The following is a 21,857-nucleotide window of genomic DNA, read 5'->3' on the forward strand; positions in this document are numbered from 1 at the left end:
ATTCTTGTGTGGGGAAGATGAGTCAAGTTTAAACAATTTATTTTGAGGAAATTGGGGAAATATGCATTTCTCTCTGATTAATGATGATAATTATTGATGCTGTTTCTAACCAGTGTTTAAATCCTTTAACTGTAGAATCCAGAGGAATATCCTAAAATTTTAGAAGAAAGGTGATGATCAGTTAACTTACAAGTTAAATGTTTTGTGTAAACAATCTTTATATCCGTCATTGAAGATGGCCTTCATACAGAAAAGTATACAGATCACAGAGCACAGGTCAGTTAATTGTCACAAAGTGAGGCACCTCCGTGGAACCAGCACTCAGAGCAGGAAGGAGAACATTAATAGAACCCCAAAGATCCCCTTCATATTCCTTTTCAGCTGTCATTCATCTAGCACCATAGATTCTTTTTGCCAGTTTTTGAAACTTGTGTATAAATTAAATCATACAGTTTGTGCCTTTTGGGGAGGAATGAAAATATGAGTTTCCTTTACTCAATTATTTATGTATGTATGTATTTTATAGCAAGTTAATTAATTCTTATTGTTACATAACATTCCATTGTTTGAATATATCATGATTTATTAGTTCTTTGCTTGATGAATATTTTGGGTTTCCAGTTTTGGCTATTATGAATCATAGTGCTGTATATTTCATATGTGTCATTTGCCAAATTATGTATATACTTCTGATGAGATATAAGTACACAGACAATTGTTGAGCCATATATATTCAGCCTTAGTAGATTCTGCTAGTTTTGTCCAATGTACACTTCCATTAGCAAGATTTCCTTGAGATACTTGCTAATCACTACTTTCCTCTTCCTTAAAGGTCATTACTAATCTGATCTCCAGTAAAATAGATTAGCTTTGCCTGTTTTTAAGCTGTATATGAGGGAATTATCAGTGTTCTTTTGTATTTGGCTTTTAAAATCTAATGCAGATATATTTTTGTTAGATATGTTTTTTTTTAATTTTTTAATTTTATTATTTTTTTTCTTATATGATATTATATATGTTTTAATGCCATTGTCCCAAATCATCCCCCACCTCCCTCTCCCACAGAGTCCAAAAGACTGTTCTATACATCTTTGTCTCTTTTGCTGTCTCACATACAAGGTTGTCGTTACCATCTTTCTAAATTCCTTATGTATGCGTTAGTGTACTGTATTGGTGTTTTTCCTTCTGGCTTACTTCACTCTGTATAATAGGCTCCAGTTTCATCCACCTCATTAAAACTGATTCAAATGTATTCTTTTTAATGGCTGAGTAATACTCCATTGTGTATATGTACCACTGCTTTCTTATCCATTCATCTGCTGATGGACATCTAGGTTGCTTCCATGGCCTGGCTATTATAAACAGTGCTGCGATGAACATTGGGGTACACATGTCTCTTTCAATTCTTGTTTCCTCGATGTGTATGCCCAGCAGTGGGATTGCTGAGTCGTATGGCAGTTCTATTTCCAGTATTTTAAGGAATCTCCACACTGTTCTCCATAGTGGCTGTACTAGTTTGCATTCCCACCAACAGTGTAAGAGGGTTCCCTTTTCTCCACACCCTCTCCAGCATTTATTGCTTGTAGACTTTTGGATCGAAGCCATTCTGACTGGCGTGAAATGGTACCTCATTGTGGTTTTGATTTGCATTTCTCTGATAATAAGTGATGTTAAGCATCTTTCATGTGTTTGTTAGCCATCTGTACGTCTTCTTTGGAGAAATGTCTATTTAGTTCTTTGGCCCATTTTTTGATTGGGTCATTTATTTTTCTGGAATTGAGCTGCAGGAGTTGCTTATATATTTTTGAGATTAGTTGTCAGTTGCTTCATTTGCTATTATTTTCTCCCATTCTGAAGGCTGTCTTTTCACCTTGCTTATAGTTTCTTTTGTTGTGCAGAAGCTTTTAATTTTAATTAGATCCCATTTCTTTATTTTTGCTTTTATTTCCAATATTCTGGGAGGTGGATCATAGAGGATCCTGCTGTGATGTATGTCGGAGAGTGTTTTGCCTATGTTCTCCTCTAAGATTTTTATAGTTTCTGGTCTTACATTTAGATCTTTAATCCATTTTGAATTTATTTTTGTGTATGGTGTTAGAAAGTGTTCTAGTTTCATTCTTTTACAAGTGGTTGACCAGTTTTCCCAGCACCACTTGTTAAAGAGATTATCTTTTCTCCACTGTATATTCTTGCCTCCTTTGTCAAAGATAAGGTGTCCATAGGTGTGTGGGTTTATCTCTGGGCTTTCTATTTTGTTCCACTGATTTATATTTCTGTCTTTGTGCCAGTACCATACTGTCTTGATGACTGTGGCTTTGTAGTAGAGGCTGAAGTCAGGCAGGTTGATTCCTCCAGTTCCATTCTTCTTTCTCAAGATTGCTTTGGCTATTCGAGGTTTTTTGTATTTCCATACAAATTGTGAAATTATTTGTTCTAGCTCTGTGAAAAATACCGTTGGTAGCTTGATAGGGATTGCATTGAATCTATAGATTGTTTTGGGTAGTATACTCATTTTCACTATATTGATTCTTCCGATCCATGAACATGGTATATTTCTCCATCTATTAGTGTCCTCTTTGATTTCTTTCATCAGTGTTTTATAGTTTTCTATATGTAGGTCTTTAGTTTCTTTAGGTAGATATATTCTTAAGTATTTTATTCTTTTCGTTGCAATGGTGAATGGAATCCAAATTGGAAAAGAAGTCAAACTCTCACTGTTTGCAGATGACATGATCCTCTACATAGAAAACCCTAAAGACTCCACCATAAAATTACTAGAGCTAATCAATGAATATAGTAAAGTTGCAGGATATAAAATCAACACACAGAAATCCCTTGCATTCCTATACACTAATAATGAGAAAATAGAAAGAGAAATTAAGGAAACAATTCCATTCACCATTGTTAGATATGTTTTTAAACATCTCCTTCTAGATGTTAACTTGTGATTATTTCTGTTTTAGGTGTTTTAGAAAACAATTATGAGTGCTTACGTGTACTAAATGTTGAACGAAACAGAAATATTATTTATACCTATAAGGTAAGTCTATATTCTTTTTTAAATTGAGGTAGAATATACATAACACGAGGAGGGTATGACAACCCACTCCAGTATTCTTGCCTGGAGAATCTCCATGGATAAAGGAGCAAAGCATTCATGGGATCACAAAGCATTGAACACAAAGAGCAGCTAAGCACACACACATATACTTAACATAAAATTTACTCTTTAACCATTTATATATATATATTTTTTTCAACAGACTTTTATGCTTTATCTTTAGAAGGTATAGTGAATAAGACTTGTTGGCATTTAATCTTTAACATATGACTTTTTTTTTATTTTGTGAGATTGAATAGGGTAATTGAAATTCAGTCTTATGTAATATTTTTTCTTTTTTAAATAAAATAAAACTATACCCAATGTCTGATACAGTGCTCAAAGGTTTTGAATAAATGAACAGTTTCATCCTCTAGAGGAAAAATGCCAAGTAAGAGATATTTAAACTTAATCAATATGTTAAGTTTTTATCTTTGAGAAAACATTAAATATTATTACTGTACATCATCTGTTTGGATTTCTGTATACTCAGGGTTTTGAGGCATTATTATTTAACAGTGTGTTTTCAATGTTAACTGTTCTAAGGAAAGAAAATTTAACTTCGTGGATAATTTTACTGTAATAGTGAAACATGAAAGAATAATTGGTGGCCAGTTTGCTTTGCAAGTTGTATTACTGTACTTTATTTGCTTAAAGAAGTTATTTTAAGTTGTATCCATGAGGATGCTACATTCAAGGAATTCTATGATTCATGAAGTTTTTGGTTGTTGTTCAGTTGCTTAGTCATGTCTGACTCTTTGCCAAGCTTCCCTGTCTTTTGCCATCTCCCAGAGTTTGCTCAAACTCATGTCCATTGAGTTGGTAATGCCATCCAACCATCTCATCCTCTGCCATCCTCTTCTCTTCCTGCCTTCAGTCTTTCCCAGCATCAGGGTCTTTTCTAATAAGTCAGTTCTTCTCATCAGGTGGCCAGAGTATTGGAGCTTCAGCTTCAACATCAGTCTTCCCAATGAATATTCAGGGTTGATTTCTTTTAGGATTGACTGGTTTTGATCTCCTTTCAGTCCAAGGGGCTCTCAAGAGTCTTCTCCAACACCACAGTTTGAAGGCATCAATTCTTTGGTGCTCAGCCTTTATTATTGTCCAGCTCTCACATCTGTACATGACAACTGGAAAAACCATAGCTTTGACTGTACAGACCTTTGTCAGCAAAGTAATGTCTCTGCTTTTTAATACACTGTCTTGACTTGTTATAGCTTTTCTTCCAAGGAGCAAGCATCTTTTTATTTCATGGCTGCAGTCACCATTCACAGTGATTTTGGAGCCCAAGAAAATAAAATCTGTCCCTGTTTTCCATTGTTTTGCCATCTATTTGCAAAGAAGTTTTACTTCTAAGACTGTCATGGACTTATTCTACCTACTTTCAGTATCCATCGTTCATATTCTTTTACAGAAATAAATGAAAGTAGAAAAAGATTTGCTCCTTCACTATGCTGTGTCCTGTAGACAGGCTCCCTCAAACTCACTGAGCTGTGTGTTCATGGTTCCCTTTCACCGCTTGACCTGTGTTGCCATCAGAAACGTGTTCAGTCCTTCTCTGACATGCACAGCAGGCTACCTTTAGAGTGCTTATTGCTAATACTGGTTGAATTATTGCAGATTTCTTTTAAAACTAGTAAATTCCTAAACAATGACCTTTAATAAACATCTAGTTAATTTTTTCTTTTCAGGACAATAAGGGAAATGTCTTCTTTGGATTGTATGATTACCAAACCAAACAAAATGAGGTAAAAATCACCATAAATTATACATTAGTTTTCAGTTACTTTACTGCCTTTGGTTTTCCTTTTTTTAAGATACAAATTTATTTTATATTTCTTTGTCTTTCTTCTCTTGTCCTTTTATACTATCTTTAAAAAAAAAAAAAAACATGTGAGGACTCCTGGACCAAATGTCAACTGTAGTCTTTTAGTCCTTTGAGATTTAAGCTGAACAGGTTCAAACCAATTATCCAGTATTCTGTAGGAATGTAGGAAGTCCAGTGGCCTCCCTAGGATGTGTGTTTCCCAGAAGCTTAGAATGTCAGAATGACCTCTGAGTTCTGCTTCTGCAGAACTTCACTGATTTTCTTCTCATTACTTCTCAAAGATCCAGTTGTAGAACCAGCCTCTTTTTCTTAATCTTTCCTCAGACAGCTCACATAAGACATTGGTTAATGTGACAGGCTTGTCTAATTCTTGAGGCAAGTGGGAGGAGGTCCCTTTGTGTCTATGTAAAAATAATTTGTAAATATCAAGAGACTGAGAAGTCTATAAATGTACACTGTCACAGTCATTCCAAAACACATTATTACATGAAAAAGCAAGTTGCCAGGATAATGCATTCCATTTATGTTTTATAAAAAACTTGCAAGAAAATAACATAATATATATGTGTGTAAATATATTAAAAACTCATTTTGAATGATCTGAAAGACTACAGAGTAAATTACAAAATGTTTCTTTTTCAAAAGGGTTTGGGATAGGGTGAATATAATGGAGAACTTAGACTTTTTGTTTGGTAGTGTTTGCATGTTTTAAACACTTATTAGACTATGTGTGTTATTACATAATTAAAAGGATGAAGCAGTTACAATTAAGTATATACATTCATGCCTCTTCTTACTTATAAATAAGAATCCCTCAGAGCAAGAATAAAGGAAACCATAATTTGTCACATGAATTCAGAGCTATCTTATTAACTCAAGTTTACTTTTCCTGACTTATTTTTATCAACTTTTGGCCATTGCATTCTAGTATGTTTTCAGTGCTTTGTTAGTCTGCAAGTACTATTTACCTTCGTAATAGTTCTGCTAGTCACTGTTTCTCTTAACTTATTCTCTCCTGAAGTCTAAGATTCTATCTTTCCTTATACCCTGAATATGTTTTAAGAGAGTTTGCTTAATATAACTGTGATTGTCTCCATTTCCTCAATCTGCATCTCACATCCTCCTTCTGCATGACCATTTTAATTTTCTTTGATATTCCAGGAAATAGAATCTTGCAACATTTAAACAGTAAGAAAATAAAATACAGGTTAAATAAAAATAGCAGATTACTTTGCCAGTGTTCTAAATATGGGCATCCTTTAGGAGATGCACTTGTGACAGTCTCTTAGGCATAGTTAATGATGTCATAGTTATGTAATTTGATTAAAATGCTAACTTGCCTTCATAATCCTAATTGCTCGCCCTTGAGTGCTTATTATGTGTGGCAGACATTGTAGTAAGTATTCTCACATGGATTATTTAACTTAGCACTTCTAAGAATCTCCCAAGATAGGTAGTAACATGATTCCTATTTTGCTGATGGGAGGATAAAATGGTTGAGTAATTCATCCAAAGTCACACAGCTAGCAAGTGACAGAATTAGGATTTGAGCCTGGGTCTAGCTTGACTTCAAGGTCTGTGCTTTTAACCACTACACTGTGTTGTCTCCTGGTTAAATTTCAGTGCCAAACATGGCCTACAATAGCAAACTTTTTTCTTAAAAAATAATCTGAAACTTCTCAGTGTAGATAAACTGGTTCATTGGTGGTCCTTTAATAAAATGCTTGCCACAGTGATACTTGCTAAAGAGCTGAGTGGGGATTTGCATTCATAAAATTGTTATTTAACATGAAACTCCAAATTAAAAAATACTTCTGTTTTAATAGCATCTCTATACATTTGAGAAAGATTTGCAAGTTGTCAGTTGCTCAGTCAACAAGGAGAAAACTTTGCTGGGTAAGTTGAACTCTTTTATTGCTACAAGTCGAGAACTAAGCTATATTTTTTGAGTTTCAAAGTATTGAATTTTTACAATAGTTGATTATTCTGGGAAAAGATGTACTTTCGAGATAAGATTTGAAATAAAGAATCTGTAGAGTCTACCTACAATAAAGGGTGCTTTGTATTTTACTTTGATCATCCACTGACAGATCCTTTGAGCCCTCACTGATTCTGGGTATTATCTGGTAAACTTTAACAAGCCACTGCATAGATTATTTGCTGATGGATTTTTTTTTTCTTTTTCCATTAGCTACAAGTTTAGTTCAAGCTGCTAAAGAAGGAAGGAGTAATGAGCTTCAACCAGGTAATGAAATTATACTTTTTAGTACTTGTTGATAGATGAAGATTTATTGAACTACTAAGTCAAACTGCAAGCATATTTACAAATAGCTTTATCTCAGAATACAAAGGCAAAGGTCATGTCAGGCATGTTCTTTGCATTTTTTCCAAGTAAACAAGAAAGTACAGAAAATAATATAACAGTGAATAACAGAAATATTAAAAAAAGGCAGTTAGCACCTGCAGACTAAACAGATGCTACAGGCAGAAAGAAGCTGGTACCAAAGGTCGGGAAGAGGTTAGTATTTGAGCCCAGATAGTTTGAGGGATGATCCTAGGAGTTTTTAAACAGAGACCTGAAAGGAGGGGGGCAGCAAGCATGCATCTATGCAATGCAAGAGACCCAGGTTTGATCCCTGGGTCAGGAAGATCCCCTGGAGGAGGGTATGGCAACCTACTCTTGCCTAGAGAATCCCATGGACAGAGGAGCCTGGCAGGCTGCAGTCCATAGGGTCACAGAGTCAGACACCACTGAAGCAACTAAGCAGCGGCAGCATGGGGAAGCGTATTTCTGGCAGAAGGAACAGCCAGCATGAAGGCCCTGAGGCCAGAGTGCTTGGTAGACTCCCTGGCTGTTCCAGGATAGTGAGGTCAGTGAGGCTGGACTGGAGTGAACAAGGGCAGAATGGTGGGAAATAAGGCCAGCAGTAAATGAACGTGAGTTGCAGACAGATCATGGAAGCCCTTAGGAGGTCTTTTGTTCAGCTACAATTTCAGAAATTATGTGACCAGAAAGTACTATAGGATCTGTTTTAATGATTAGTCCTTTGAACAAATATTATGTAAATATTTTGCCTTTTGCTGAAGGCTGATTTTTTGTTTGTGAATAACTTGATAAGCCAGTTGATTATAAAATGTAGTTTGCCTCAAGGTGTTAACACTGTTGCTTATCATGAGATTTTTCCATTGCAAATGAGACAGACTATAATGTATCTCATATAAGCAAGATAGAGTTCCTTGGTCTACAAACTTTATGACAAAATTTTTGTCAGCAGTGCTTCTCTTCTTGACCGAGGCCATGCAAACTTGTTTCATTTGGGAAATGGTTTTACGCAGGAAGCCAGGCCCAGCTGCCCCTCTCACCCTTCCTGGGGTATGACATTTTCCCTAAGGCATAGCAGGTCCCTGTGGGCAGTGTCGTGGGCCCCACTGCTGCTCCAGGACCCCAGGAGCCTTTGTGGTCAGTTAAGTGCTGCAGATGCTCCATGGAGCTGCTTTAATTGCAAAGTTCTAATAACCAGAGCTTCTAAACAACCAGACTTGACTGAATTCTTCCAAGCTTTTCACTATTTCGCAATATGTACCTTTACCTGCATCAGACCAGGTTCTTTCTTTTTCTCATTCTTCACCCTCCCTGTGCCATGCCTATCCTTGTGCTTTTTTTCTTTTTTTAATTTAAATTCAGTTTAAACAAAGCAAAAATATTCACTCATTTCTCCCCTTACTTCCTACCCTCTGCCTCCTGCAACCACCGATCTGTTCTCTGTATCTATAAACCTGGTTTTGGTTTTGGTTTGATTTGGTTTTTAGATTCCACATATAAAAGAGATCATATGGTATTTGTCTTTTATTTTAGTTGATTTACTATATTGTGTTAGTTTCTGGTGTACAGAAAAGTGATTCAGTTACACACATATGTATTTTTCTTTTCAGATTCTTTTGTATTATGGTTTATTACAAGGTATTGAATATAGTTCCCTGTGCTCAACACTAAGAACTTGTTATCTATTTTATATATAGTAGTGCATATCTGTTAATCCCAACTCCTAATTTATCCTTCCCTAACCCTTTCCCCTTTTAGTAAAGTTTGTTTTCTGTGTCTGTGAGTCTGTGTCTGTTATATAAATAAGTTCATTGGTATATATTTTTTTAGATTCCATGTGTAAATGATATCTTGATATTTGTCTTTCTCTGACTTAACTTCATTAGGTCCATCCATGTTGCTGCAAATGGCATTATTTCACTCTTAGTATGACTTACTTCACTTAGCATAACACCTTGAGGTCCATCCAGCTGTCCCTTTTGGGCCTGCTGCTCTACTCCCTACAGCTTTGGTGTCCTGCCGGGTCTGTCTTGCCTTTCAGTGATGTACTCCCAGGCTCCATTGATACCTGGATTCTCTGAATTGTTAAGACAACTTTAAGCACGTAATGGAATCACTGTGGATTTTAGGGCTAAAAGTGATTGTAGAAATAATCTGATTCTGTAGTTCTTCACTTTATTTTTTAAATAACAAAACACTGGCAATTCCCTGGCAGTCCAGTGGTTAGGACTTGGCTCTTTCACTGCTGGGGCCCGGGTTCATTCCCTGGTTGGGAAACTAAGATGCTGCAAGCTGCACTCAGTGTGGCCAAAAAAAAAAAAAAAAAAAAGGCAAAAATAAACTAAAAACAAAGCACCAAGGCCTAGGAAAGCTTCGTGATTTATTGAAGTATAAATATCAGGTTAGCGACAGATTTTAAACTAGAATTGATATCTCTAGTATCCTATTCCAGAGTGCTTCCCGTTACACTATGAAAGCACATGGTATGTTATCGAGAGACATTTCTGTTTGTCCAATTACTCTTTTCATTAAGCTACTTATATTAAGCATCTGAGCTGCCCTAAAGAAATGAAAAATTAGTGTAGGAAGATGAATTTTGCCCTGCCCTCGATAAGCCTCGCATTTTAAAGGTAAGTGAAATTAGCTGATAATCTCATCTGGGAACAGATTCATTGACAAAAAAGCTGAATATAGGTGATTTGTTATTTTTCCAATGAGAATATTCCCCCGCCTGCCCCCTAAAAAGATTTTTCCCCTAGTTGGAATCTATAAACTTTTTGGGCAAGAGATGAAATAGTCAAACATCAACTTGTACTATTTACTGTATTAAATTAGTTATATATACTTAAGACAATAAGGAAAATTGCTTTTTTTTTTTTTGTCATTCCCACATTTCACAGTCTATTTTTCTTCACAAGTATCTTTGACATCAATATTTCTTATTCTTAGAGCCATTTTTTTGAGCCATCAAGCAGACTCCCTAGGCATCTCACTTTACCTTGTCTCAGTTATTAGAAGTATATAGCCCTTTTGAATCGTGAATGACCTGTCCCTGGAATTTTAATTCTAAGTACCCATCGACCAAACAACATTTGCTTTTGATTTTATTTTGTTGTTGTGTATTTGTGACCCCATATAATAACTCACTCACTGTTTTGCTTTCAGTAAACTCTAAAAGGTATTTTTATAGAAATATCCAATTCTTGAAAGTGTGAGGCAATATCCCAGAAAATATTTTATATTCTTTACATTTTTTTTTTCTTGACATAAAGCAATACTGTTAGGTTGTTTTCTTAAATAGTGAAAACTGGCATTGATTCAATTCCAGGCTGCTGTACCATCCCCAAATTGTAAATGATTACTCAAAGTCAAGTCATTGAGGAAGCACATGAGAATATTAGAGCTGTTATAAGAACTCAAATATAAGGCAACTCCTTTTCTGAGGAGGGAAACTCTTGGTCTAACTTTGAATATCTGTGGTAACCCCATTCTAGCCTGTGTCTAAAACTTCCTCCTAATTACTATCTTTAACGACATTTGCTCAGATGTGACACTAAGGAAATAAGTGAGTCTTTATCCATGCAGCTCCAGCCTTCCTGAGGGAAGCCCAGTCCCTGTGCTAGTTGCTGTCAACCCTAACACATTCATTCATCAGAAATCTTTATATTTTCCTACACAAACAGTATTTGCCATTGTGCTACAGAATTGTAGTGACACTGAACTGAGATGTATTTATTTAGACTTAAAAGCTGAGAGGGCCTGTGAAGTGATGGTAAAAATAGCTGAGAAATGGGTGGGAACGTGTTTCTCACTCCATGTACATTGACTCCTCCTTTATGATGTTTTCTGTATCTATTTGCGTTTTTTTTTTTTTTTTTTTTTGCGGTTTTAAGAAGTCTCAATTTTAAGCTAACTGCTTTTGTTTGTGGAGTAACTAATACAGTAAGTAATGCATTTTACATTTTCAAAGTTCAGGCCTATGTGGAAGAGTAATGTGTAATATTCTGGGCTTTGCTACTATTAAAAGCATCCTTTACTTTATAGGATCAAAGTGTTTAACTTTGTTGGTCGAGATCCACCCCATTAACAATGTGAAGGTTCTAAAAGCAGTGGATAGCTATATTTGGGTACAGGTAAGTGATCTCTTTAATCAAAAGGCATGAAACCTAGAGACAGTGGTGTTAAAAGTGTTTTCATACACATTATCACATTTAATCCTCAGAATAATCCAGTGAATGGGTATGGCTGGAATGAACACCTCTTCCCTCACAAACATGGAAATCAAAATTCAAACCTAGCTCTCTGTCTCTATTACATCATGGTTGTTTGATATAATAGATGTTTTTACATGATAAAATATTGAATATCAAAACACATTGAAAGGAACTTTGAAAATGGCTTATCTAATGTTTCATAGAGTTGACAAGTTAAATGCCTGTGTTTAAATGACATAATTAATCCCTGAATTTCTCAACTCCAGGCACTGATGCAGAAGCACTGTGTGTATAACACAAATAGACTTATTTATAGTCAATCCTCATTGCTTGCACATAGAATTTGCAAATTCTGCTACCCACTAAAATTCATTTGCAACCCCCAAATCAGTTATTGGTAGACACATGAAAATTTGTCACCCAATGTACATGTTCCCAGCTGAGGTAGAACAAGGTGACCCTGCCTTTCAGAGTCAGTTCTCAGACTATAAACAAACATTGTTTTCATAGTCAACTTAATGCCATGTTTTTCACTCTTTGGCAGTTGATTTCATGTTTAAAATGTCCTCCAAGTGTATTGCTGAAGTAGTGTTTCATGTTTCTAAGTGCAAAAAGGCTGCTATATACTTTACAGAGAAAATATGTGTGTTCATTAGATAAACTTCATTTAGGCATTATAGTGCAGCTGACTGAGTTCACTGCTAACGAATCAACAGTATCTTTAGTTGTGGCACGCCAAATCTTTTGATCATTGATGCAGCATACGGAATCTTTTTAGCGTGCACACTCTTAGTTGCGACATGTGGGACCTGGTTCCCTGACCAGGGATCAAACCTGGTCCCCCTGCAGTGGGAGTGCGGAGTCATAGCCACTGGACCACCAGGGAAGTCCCACAATGTCTTTAAAAAGGGACACACATTAGACCAAGTTTTGTTTTATTTTGTTGACAAAAATATTGTAGCTAGAGGCTCATAGGAGTGTGTATCACTATTTCCCTTGGGAACAGTGGTTCAGAGTTCAGTGTTTGTGGTGACCTTATGGAACATAGGGCTTCCACGGTAGCTTAGAAAGTAAAGAATCTGCCTGCAATGCAGGAGAGTCGGGCTTGATCCCTGGGTTGGGAAGATCCCCTGGAGAAGGGCATGGCTACCCACTCCAGTATTCTTGCCTGGAGAATCCCATGGACAGAGGAGCCTAGTGAACTACAGTCCATGGAGTCAAAAAAGAATTGAAAACGATTAAGCACTGATGCCGGCACAGATGGAAGGTAACTATCACTGAGAACAAGAATCGATTACCCTTGTTCCTGCTGGGTTGCATGAACAATTACCTCGTGTAGCCTCCCCCTACCCTACCTATCCTCAGCCTCTGACCTTGGGTCTCCCTCTGGCAGTATGTGTTGGGAGAACGGCCTGTCTCTCATGTGCCTGGTTGGCCACTGTCAGCCAGTCCTTCCGGCTGTGCATTTCACCACCACTCCTGGCTTCTCTCCGGGCGCTGCTTGCTGCCAGACAGGGCCTGGCCTGGAACTTCTAAGCTACATTCCCTCCCCCAGGAATCCACTCTGTTTATTTACACTGTCCTCAGTGCAGGGGTGACTGTGGGACACTTCCCTTTTCTGGCATGTTCTTTTGGTTTCTTTACCATTTTTATCCAGGGCTGTGTAGGCAATGATGATGTTATTGAAGGATGGGTAATCAGAGTGTAGGAAGGAAAAAGGTTTTACAAATATACAGTTGCATAACACTCTGAATATATTTTAAAGATACTAAATTGTATTATTAATAGTGAAAACTGTGAATAGTGAATGTTGTTATGTGCATTTTATCTTAATTAAAAAAATTAAAAATGCAAGGTGCATGATTGCACCCCCATCCATGTGAAGTAGACCCACACTCATCTTGGTCCATCCAGTTCCAAGCCCTGCTCCGTGCTCTCATGCTCAGGCCTCTGAAGAAATAAACTCCTCCAAGCCTCCACCCATGGCAAATCCCCACTTTCACCCTCTCTCCATTCTGCTCTCCTTTAGAGAAACACCATTCATTGTCCACAAAATTTGGTCTTACCCTGTGATCTATTTCCTTTTTCTTTCCAAAACACCCATGATGATTTCCAGTAGTACATTTTCCCTCTACCTGTGCAGCCTTCGTGAAGAAACTTCTTCAGGACAGTAGTGAGCGGAGTCCGGATCTCAGTCTGGGACCCTTGTAGAGTTCCCCACCAGCATGATTGTACCTTCCAGATAGTTCATTGGATAATTACACACTGTCCCCGCCCACATGCCTATAGTATGACCTTCCATCAATGAATATTAATGATCATAATCTAGCTCAATATTTACAAAAATAATTATTTTCCTAATATAGTCTATATCGGAGAAGGCAATGGCACCCCACTCCAGTACTTTTGCCTGGAGAATCCCATGGACAGAGGAGCCTGGTAGGCTGCAGTCCATAGGGTCGCTAGAGTCAGACATGACTGAGCGACTTCACTTTCATTTTTCACTTTCATGCATTGGAGAAGGAAATGGCAACCTAGTGCCATTGCCTGGAGAATGCCTCCAGTGCTCTTGCCTGGAGAATCCCAAGGACGGGGAAGCCTGGTGGGCTGCCGTCTATGGGGTTGCACGGAGTAGGACATGACTGAAGCGACTTAGCAGCAGCAGCAGCAGTATAGTCTATATAGATTCCTACTCACAAAACAAACAAAACAAAATCTCCAAAATCGTTGCATGCTTTTGTAGATCTCTGTCTGAAGCCTGCCTTATGTATATTCTCACTTGTAGGCCTTGCTCCAGGGTTGCCTCAAATTCGAAAGAAAAACAACCACCTGAATGGAACTTTTAAAATCGTGATTGCCTCACAGAGACCAGGCAAAGGTTTAGAACTGATCATCAGTTTAGGTCACAGCCCTAAGCCAGCGGGCCCTGGTCACCTCCGGAGACCCAGGGAACACCAAATCTGTAGTTTCTCCTTATTTTGAGGCATTGGGTATTTGCTCTTCCATTATCTGTGTGAAAACTCATCATTGCTTCTCCGCAACTCCAGTACACAAAGTATCCTTTTTGGTGTACACAGTTTCACAAATCAGCAGAAATAAGTTCTATATTCTTCTCATAGCTGAATTTTGCATTGCTTTCTATTTTACAGTTTTGAGTTAATTGCAGTGAAGAATGCGTGTATGTGTGTGTGCTTATTTGCTCAGTCGTGTTTGACTCTTTGCTATCCCGTGGCCTATAGCCCGCAAGGCTCCTCTGCCCATGGGCTTTTTCCCAGGCAAGAATACTGGAGTGAGTTGCCATTTCCTCCTCCAGAAGATCTTCCCTACCCAGGGATCAAACCTGGGTCTCCTGCCTCTGAGCCATTGGGGAAGCCCTGCTGTGAAGAATGGTATAGAGTTAATGCTTTGCTTTTCTCAAAGGGAAATGACTACAAGCAGTTTTAAAAGTTAACCGATTCTAGGGACTTCACTGGTGATCCAGTGGTTAAAACGCCAAGCTTCCACTGCAAGGGGCACAGCTACAATTCCTGGTTGGATAACTAAGATCCTGTATGCCACAGTGTGGCCAAAAAAAAAAAAAAAAAAGATAAATCTTTTTAAAAGTTGACGAGATCTATTCTAATTTGGCATTATGAAAAGTTAGGATACCGTGTAATATATTTTGTCAGAAATTTCCCTAGTCTTTAGAAAGGCTGTAGGCTGTAAAACAGGGACTTGAAAAGTTCTGTTCTTTTATTATGCTTTCAAGTTTGGAGAGAAAACCCAAAATTAGCCAGTGGACCTAGTGAGCTGTCTTTCATATTACAAAGTGAAACTTCAGATTTATAGTTACTCTTATAATGATGAAGGACTTAAGTCACTGGAGTCATCCCATGGCCAGGTTCCCCTCAGTATCACAGCTGATGGTGTCAGGCCTGTGTTTCTGGCTGCCCGCTTTGTCCTGTGGGCTGACAAATAAGGGCAGGCACAGAGGAGGAGGAAGGGCTGGATCAGGCCTTTTCTTCCAGTGGCAGTCGTTGAATACTTTGAGGTAAACCCTCCACCACATGCCACACTGTGACTCACTGTCCTTTCCTGGAAAGTCCCTGGTTCTGTTGTGCTTTGTCTCTCGGATGTGGGACTTTGGAAGTTGTCGTGGAGAGTTTGTTTACTTGGGTCTCAAATTAAACACTAGGTTTAGCTGCATAAGAAATTGTTATCGATCACTCTTTTTTTGGTGCTTGTGAAATGGAACTTTCTGTTCAAATGTTGTTTATTGATATTGTTTTTGATTGACTTCAGAATCACATATTCCAAATAAAAAGCACAATCCCCAGGAATGGCTTACAATTTAGCCTTACTGTTTAAAGGAATTGTGTTGGACCTGCCATCAATCCCCTCCTGCAAAACCGAGCTCCTGAAAGTGTTCCTTTTCCTCCCTTGCTTCCATCTATAGTGTATGTGTATGAATGTGATTTTCCTAAACTATTTTGCAGTTCTCATTCCCTTCTATGGTATGTAGTAGTACAGTAATTGAATATAGCTTTTGAAATAGTCGTGTAAGCAAGGTAGTTGCTTATGACTTTAATTTCTTTTTTATAGTTCCTCTACCCACATGTTGAAAGTTGCCCTCAACCAAAGAATCATCTGTTACTGCTTTCAGAAGAGAAATGTAAGTATATCTTTAGGTTTTCCATAGGGACTTCATGAACAGCATGTCTCCTAGTGAAGCATAGAATGTGAGGAAGCTTCTAACTGTCCACTCGTCAATCCAAAAGTCCACTGACTTTGATGTCCATTGGAGACCTAGGACTCCTGTGGAAGGACTTTCTCTCTGCCTCACTTGTTGTTCTCTTGGGCTCTGTCTCCATATGTGATGGGCTTCTGCAAATATGGATTTCCAGTTTGGCACATGGTAGAATGCTTGTAGAACAGTCATTTTTGTCTTCTGTAGCCCATCCTTCTTTAGGATGTCTGTCACAGTTGAAACTATAAAGTAAGGAGAGAGGATCGGATGGACAGAGGGAACGGTATTAGAAGCTAGAAGAAATCCATGGCAGAACTCGAGGATCCATAGTGACTTGGTCAAATTCAGGTAGAGGGAGATAAGATTGGGACATCCTTTAATGATGATTTCAAGTAGAAGGAGGGATAGAGAAAGGACAAAATTCACTGGTGCATCTTATATAGGAAGCTGTCTTTCTTGTTATGAGGTGAAGCAGCTGGTTTGTAATTGGAGGGACAAGACTGAAGATTTGGTTTGTGTTCACTTCCTATGCTGCTACTGCTGCTAAGTCGCATCAGTCGTTTCCAACTCTGTGTGACCCCATAGACGGCAGCCCACAAGGCTCCCCCGTCCCTGGGATTCTCCAGGCAAGAACACTTGAGTGGGTTGCCATTTCCTTCTCCAGTGCATGAAAGTGAAAAGTGAAAGTGAAGTCGCTCAGTTGTATCTGACTCTTCGCAACCCCATGGACTTCAGCCTACCAGGCTCCTCTGTCTATGGGATTTTCCAGGCAAGAGTACTGGAGTGAGTTGCCATTGCCCTCTCCAATACTCTTGCCCAATTATGTATTTCACAGTTTTGTAACTAGAACCAACAGAAGATACATATGGCTCAATGTAAACTGCTTTCTGAGAAAAATGGTCCATCTATACATGAATAAAGTGTTTATAGTGTTCTGTTAATGACCCCTATAAAAATAACCTCCCCCTAATATCTGGCATAATGAGTTTTCTATATGATGTTTTCATATAAAGAGGTATTTGGTATTTGGAAATTGAAGATAAACCCTGCCAAATGAGCCCTATATAAGACTGATGGTATTGGGGAGGGAAACATTTGTTCAGCTAACCCAGGGGAGTAGCAGAGTTAAATGCTTCATGTGTTGTTGGTATTGAGAAGCAGAGTAAATGCTGGACTTGACACAGACTGTAAAGGGAGGGTGGAGAAAGGTGGGTTGTTGTTTTGAACCTTTCTTGTGAGATTGCCATCTGTGATAGTACTATTTTTCAGCCAATTGTTTAATCTGCTTTGCTTTTATATATTAAAAAAAAGTTCACAACTGTTGGGTGAAAAAAAGTACTCATATTTTTCATGAAGGTTAAGCTGTCTTTGTTTTCTTTTTTTAAAAGATATTGAACAATTTCATATCCAAGTTGTCCAAGAAGATGGAAATCGAGTGGTAAATATTTGAAATTCCTTTTGCTTCAGAGTTTTTTCCCATAAAGAGTAGCATTTCTAGACTATTAAGGATGTATTAATGTTATGGAAACATTCTACTTTATTTGGTGTCAAGTTATAGATTGGTTGTTATAACATGTGAAATAATATAAGATATATAAAGGAGTTGATTATCTCCTTCATATCTATCTCACTGCCCACCCCCACCCCCCACCCCACCCCACCACGATCAGTCTCCTGAGATAACTGATGACAGCCTTGAGTGATGCTTCCATGCTTTGTACCTCGCCCAGGGTTCGATGCACAGATACTGGGATTCAGTTGCTTTTACTAAAATAGATTCATAGTATAGATATTAATTTGCTGCCTTTGCTTTTGCTTAACATATCAGGGGTATCCCTGTAGGTTTCTAAACAGAGATACGATTTCTCTTAATTTGTATACATGTATACATAAGCATGCATATAATAAATGAGATTATAGCATATATACTGAGGTTCTATATAGTTCAGTTTTCTTTTTTGCTTGTTTTCCACATCCCCCTTGACTCTTCACCTCTAACTTTTGTTCACAACCATGTGTATTGTGTATCTTTTCATACTTTTCTCCATACCTCTGTGTCTCACATCCCCACCCTGATACACCCAGAGGTTTGTTTATTATTCACTCTTTCCTTATTGAACTTTGTGGAGTTACTGCCGAGCAACCTAGAGTAGCTTAGTGCATTGTCCTCAGAAATGCAGACGGTCCCTGGCATAGATGTACACAATTTTGTCATCATTCTTCCGTGGATATATATTCACTTGACTGCCTTTTCCCCCCTTTTATTTGTTTACATTACAAATCGTTTCAAATGTTTTTAACTTTACATGTTTGGTACACATGTTTCTTTGAATTAAACCCTCAGGGATGGATAAGTGGGTTGATGGTTATATGCATTTAATAAACTTCAACACATTTTGCCAGATTACTTTCCAGAAGACTTGTAACAATTTAGTTTTGCAAGCAAAATATAAAAGTACCCTTTCCCTGTATCCATACTAATAATAGATGTGTTTCCCTTTTTAAAAAATCCAGTTTGATGGGTTTGTTACTGAGCGACTGAACTGAACTGAACTGAACATTATTATTTGAGTTTGTATTTCCTTTAGTATTGTTGAGTTTGAACATTTTCTACACTTATTGGGTATGTGAATTTGTTTTTCTGAAAATTGTTTAGTTATATTCTTGTGTATATTTTTGCTAGGTTGTCTTTTTTCTTGACAGTTTTTGTGATGTTACTGATATTAAAATGATTTCCTTCAATATTTAAATGGTCTACATCAGAATACTCTTTCTCTGATTTTAATTTTAAATTCTGTGAACAAAATTGAAATGAGAAATGGCATTTGTTAATTGTGTATCTATGATCGAAAGCCTCAAATCAAGACGCCTGGCTGGGAAATGACGAGAAAGTGTGTGACTAAAGCTCTGGGCCCCAGATGGATGGGAGGGCAAAGATAAGGCCAATGGTTGGAAATGATCAGGCCAGAGAGGAAGGACCAAGGTGTGAAATCCCAAAACCATCAGTGAGGATTTGGAGATAGTTAAATAAACAGATTGGAGTCAGGAACTGGAAATGGACAGAGGACTGCTCGTGAGAAGAGGGGTTGGGAGTCGTGAGAGACATTGCCGGGAGAGTGAGGCCAGGAGGCACTTGTCAGAAGCCCAGGAAGGATTCTCCTGGCCAAGATGATACAGCCCCAGCACACCTTCATCCACGTGTGCCCTTCTGTGAGGCACTGCTAACATCCCTATAACAACCTATAACCCCTATAACAACCCTAGCATCCCTATATAAAAGTGATGGTATTATATTTATCCCAGCATTTTCAGGAAACACAACAATGTGGACTCACACAGGTGAGGTAACTCTGGAGAGGAAAGAACTGCTATATGAACCTTGGTTGCCATCAAATGGAAACAAGATGGGTTTCCCAAAGTTAAGAGTCAGATAAGTACCCTTAGATCTTTTTCCAGCAAATGTGATGGAACCAGGCAAACAGAAATAGAGGTGTATGATTCTGCTTGCCCTGTGCCTCCCTTGAGTTCCAACTTAGCCTCAGGGGAGAAATCCTGTTTGAGATTAGAGAGGGTTTAGGTACAAATATGGACCATTCTGATGGTCCATCAGACCATCAAAAAAAGGTCCATCCCTTTTTTTCCTTATTCTCCTACATCAACTTGTCTTCATTCTTTACTTGCCTGTTCCAGTATAGCTTTTGCTTGTTGAGCATTTTGAGGAAAATGAACTCTGAATTCCTTGTGTTACATTTAGCATTTCTTTCAATTTACCCTTGCATACCTTATTTCCTTTCCCTTTAGTTGACAAGTATTTCTTGAGTACTACTACGTACTAGAAACAGTCAAGTCACTGAAAATATAAAGGTGCTGTAGAAGAGTGCATAATCATTGGAGTAGACTTATAGCATTAATTAAAGTATAAATGTGATAGAAGCATGCCAAAGTGACAGAAATACAGAGATGGGGAGCTTTGCCTTCATATTAGGAGGTGAAATTGGGCTTTGTACAGGAGGCAATGCTTCAGCTGGATCTTAAAGGATGAATAATTAAGTATTGCTGAGAAATGGGCAGTATCATCATACTCATTGTAGAAGGTGGACAGGTAAGAACTATGACCAAAGCCACATGAAGTGTTTATGGCAGATCTAGGATTGTTGCCCAGTACTCCCCTCTCCTAGGCTTGAGTATTCCCTTGTCCTCACAGTCGACCTTTGGTAGTAAAGCCCTCTAGACTGCAGATACTTGAGTGTGTTATGTCCAAAACAGGAAGCTTTGAATCTTCTATTTGCCTACCTGTTGATTTGTGATAGGTGTGGCCTTGGCTTCAACAGCCCCAGCCTATCTGTCTAACTAAGAACAAGAATAAAATAGTTTATTGCAGAGTGTTGTGAAGAGCAAGTAATGAAATGATACCTTAAATCTTTTTTTGGAAAGAGTTTCCATGTGTATGTGTTGGAGGTAGGTGGCAACTAAAAATTAACTGTGGAAATATTTACATGTACTATAAAGATAGAATATTCAAAATAACTTTGAAACCCAGATATGTTCTCCTTTAAAATAGTTGTTTATTTCTAAAATCTCTTTGCCTCCTTAGGTAATTAAAAATTCTGGCCATCTCCCAAGAGAGAGAATAGCCGAAGATTTTGTTTGGGCTCAGTGGGATATGTCAGAGCAGAGATTATACTATATTGATCTGAAGGTAAAAACCAGTCCACTGGCTCTCTTTTTTATGGGAGTGTTTTAATTTTGACATTATCATTATTGTAATTTATTAGTTATTTCATTTTCATTGATGAGAGCAGTCAAAGTTTATTACAAATAATGAAGATTTTCATTACTGTTTGCTTTTTTGTTGCTTCCTTTTCTCTCTCTCTAGTGTTTTTTTTTCCCCCTTTGTTACTTACTCTGTTTTCTCTTTTAGAAATCAAGGAGTGTCTTAAAATGCATCCAGTTTTATGCTGAAGAGCACTTTAACTTAATGGTATGTCCAGAAAATGACTGGGCTATATGGTGAAATTTTATACCCATTTTGTGATTTGTGTGAAAGTCGCTCAGTCACACCCGACTCTATGACCCTGTGGACTACACAGTCCATGGCATTCTCCAGGCCAGAATATTGGAGTGGGTAGCCTTTCCCTGGAAGATCTCCAGGGGATCTTCCCAACCCAGGGATCAAACCCAGGTCTCCCGCATTGCAGGTGGATTCTTTATCAGCTGAGCCACAAGGGAAACCCTTATACTAACCATTACTCCTTTTTAATGAAAGTTATCATAAAGAGCATTTTAGCATTCTCGATCATGTATTAATAGCTTGTATGAGCAAGTAATATAGTTTCTGTCAGCTCAAAGCTTCAGCCTTATAGTAGATGCAGTTAATATAGGTGATTAGAAGAGCACACACAGGGAATTTCTGCTAACTGAATGCTTCACAATAAAGAAACGAGTGAGGGTTTGTAGGAGGTAGTATTTATTAGAAGGTAGTATATGGCAACCCACTCCAGTATTCTTGCCTGGAGAATCCCAGGGACGGGGGAGCCTGGTGGGCTGCTGTCTATGGGGTCGTCGGACATGACTGAAGTGACTTAGCAGCAGCAGCAGCAGTATGTGGTAGGTGTGGTCAGTAGTACGTGATTACACGTCATTTGACCCAAAAGGATGTGTGAGGA

At 38.0% G+C, this 21,857-nt stretch overlaps 1 protein-coding gene across 4 annotated transcripts in view; it reads left to right on the plus strand.

Annotated features, from left to right (window-relative positions):
- Positions 1 to 21,857, plus strand: part of GSAP (gamma-secretase activating protein) — a 101,126-nt gene that overhangs the window by 7,733 nt on the left and 71,536 nt on the right. For 2 of the 4 annotated variants that reach the window (XM_061413864.1, XM_061413865.1), the window contains exons 2-10: positions 2,964 to 3,040; positions 4,792 to 4,848; positions 6,755 to 6,824; positions 7,120 to 7,173; positions 11,296 to 11,384; positions 16,047 to 16,116; positions 17,580 to 17,629; positions 20,786 to 20,890; positions 21,113 to 21,172. In XM_061413864.1, the coding sequence (XP_061269848.1) occupies positions 2,964 to 3,040; positions 4,792 to 4,848; positions 6,755 to 6,824; positions 7,120 to 7,173; positions 11,296 to 11,384; positions 16,047 to 16,116; positions 17,580 to 17,629; positions 20,786 to 20,890; positions 21,113 to 21,172 (632 nt within the window). Of the gene's footprint in view, positions 1 to 2,963; positions 3,041 to 4,791; positions 4,849 to 6,754; positions 6,825 to 7,119; positions 7,174 to 11,295; positions 11,385 to 14,615; positions 14,644 to 16,046; positions 16,117 to 17,579; positions 17,630 to 20,785; positions 20,891 to 21,112; positions 21,173 to 21,857 lie in introns of those variants that run through there. The other 2 variants (XM_061413866.1, XM_061413869.1) reach the window with 2 other exon arrangements.

The sequence above is a fragment of the Bos javanicus genome, chromosome 4 (assembly GCF_032452875.1).
Source record: "Bos javanicus breed banteng chromosome 4, ARS-OSU_banteng_1.0, whole genome shotgun sequence".
Taxonomy (NCBI): Eukaryota; Metazoa; Chordata; class Mammalia; order Artiodactyla; family Bovidae; genus Bos; species Bos javanicus.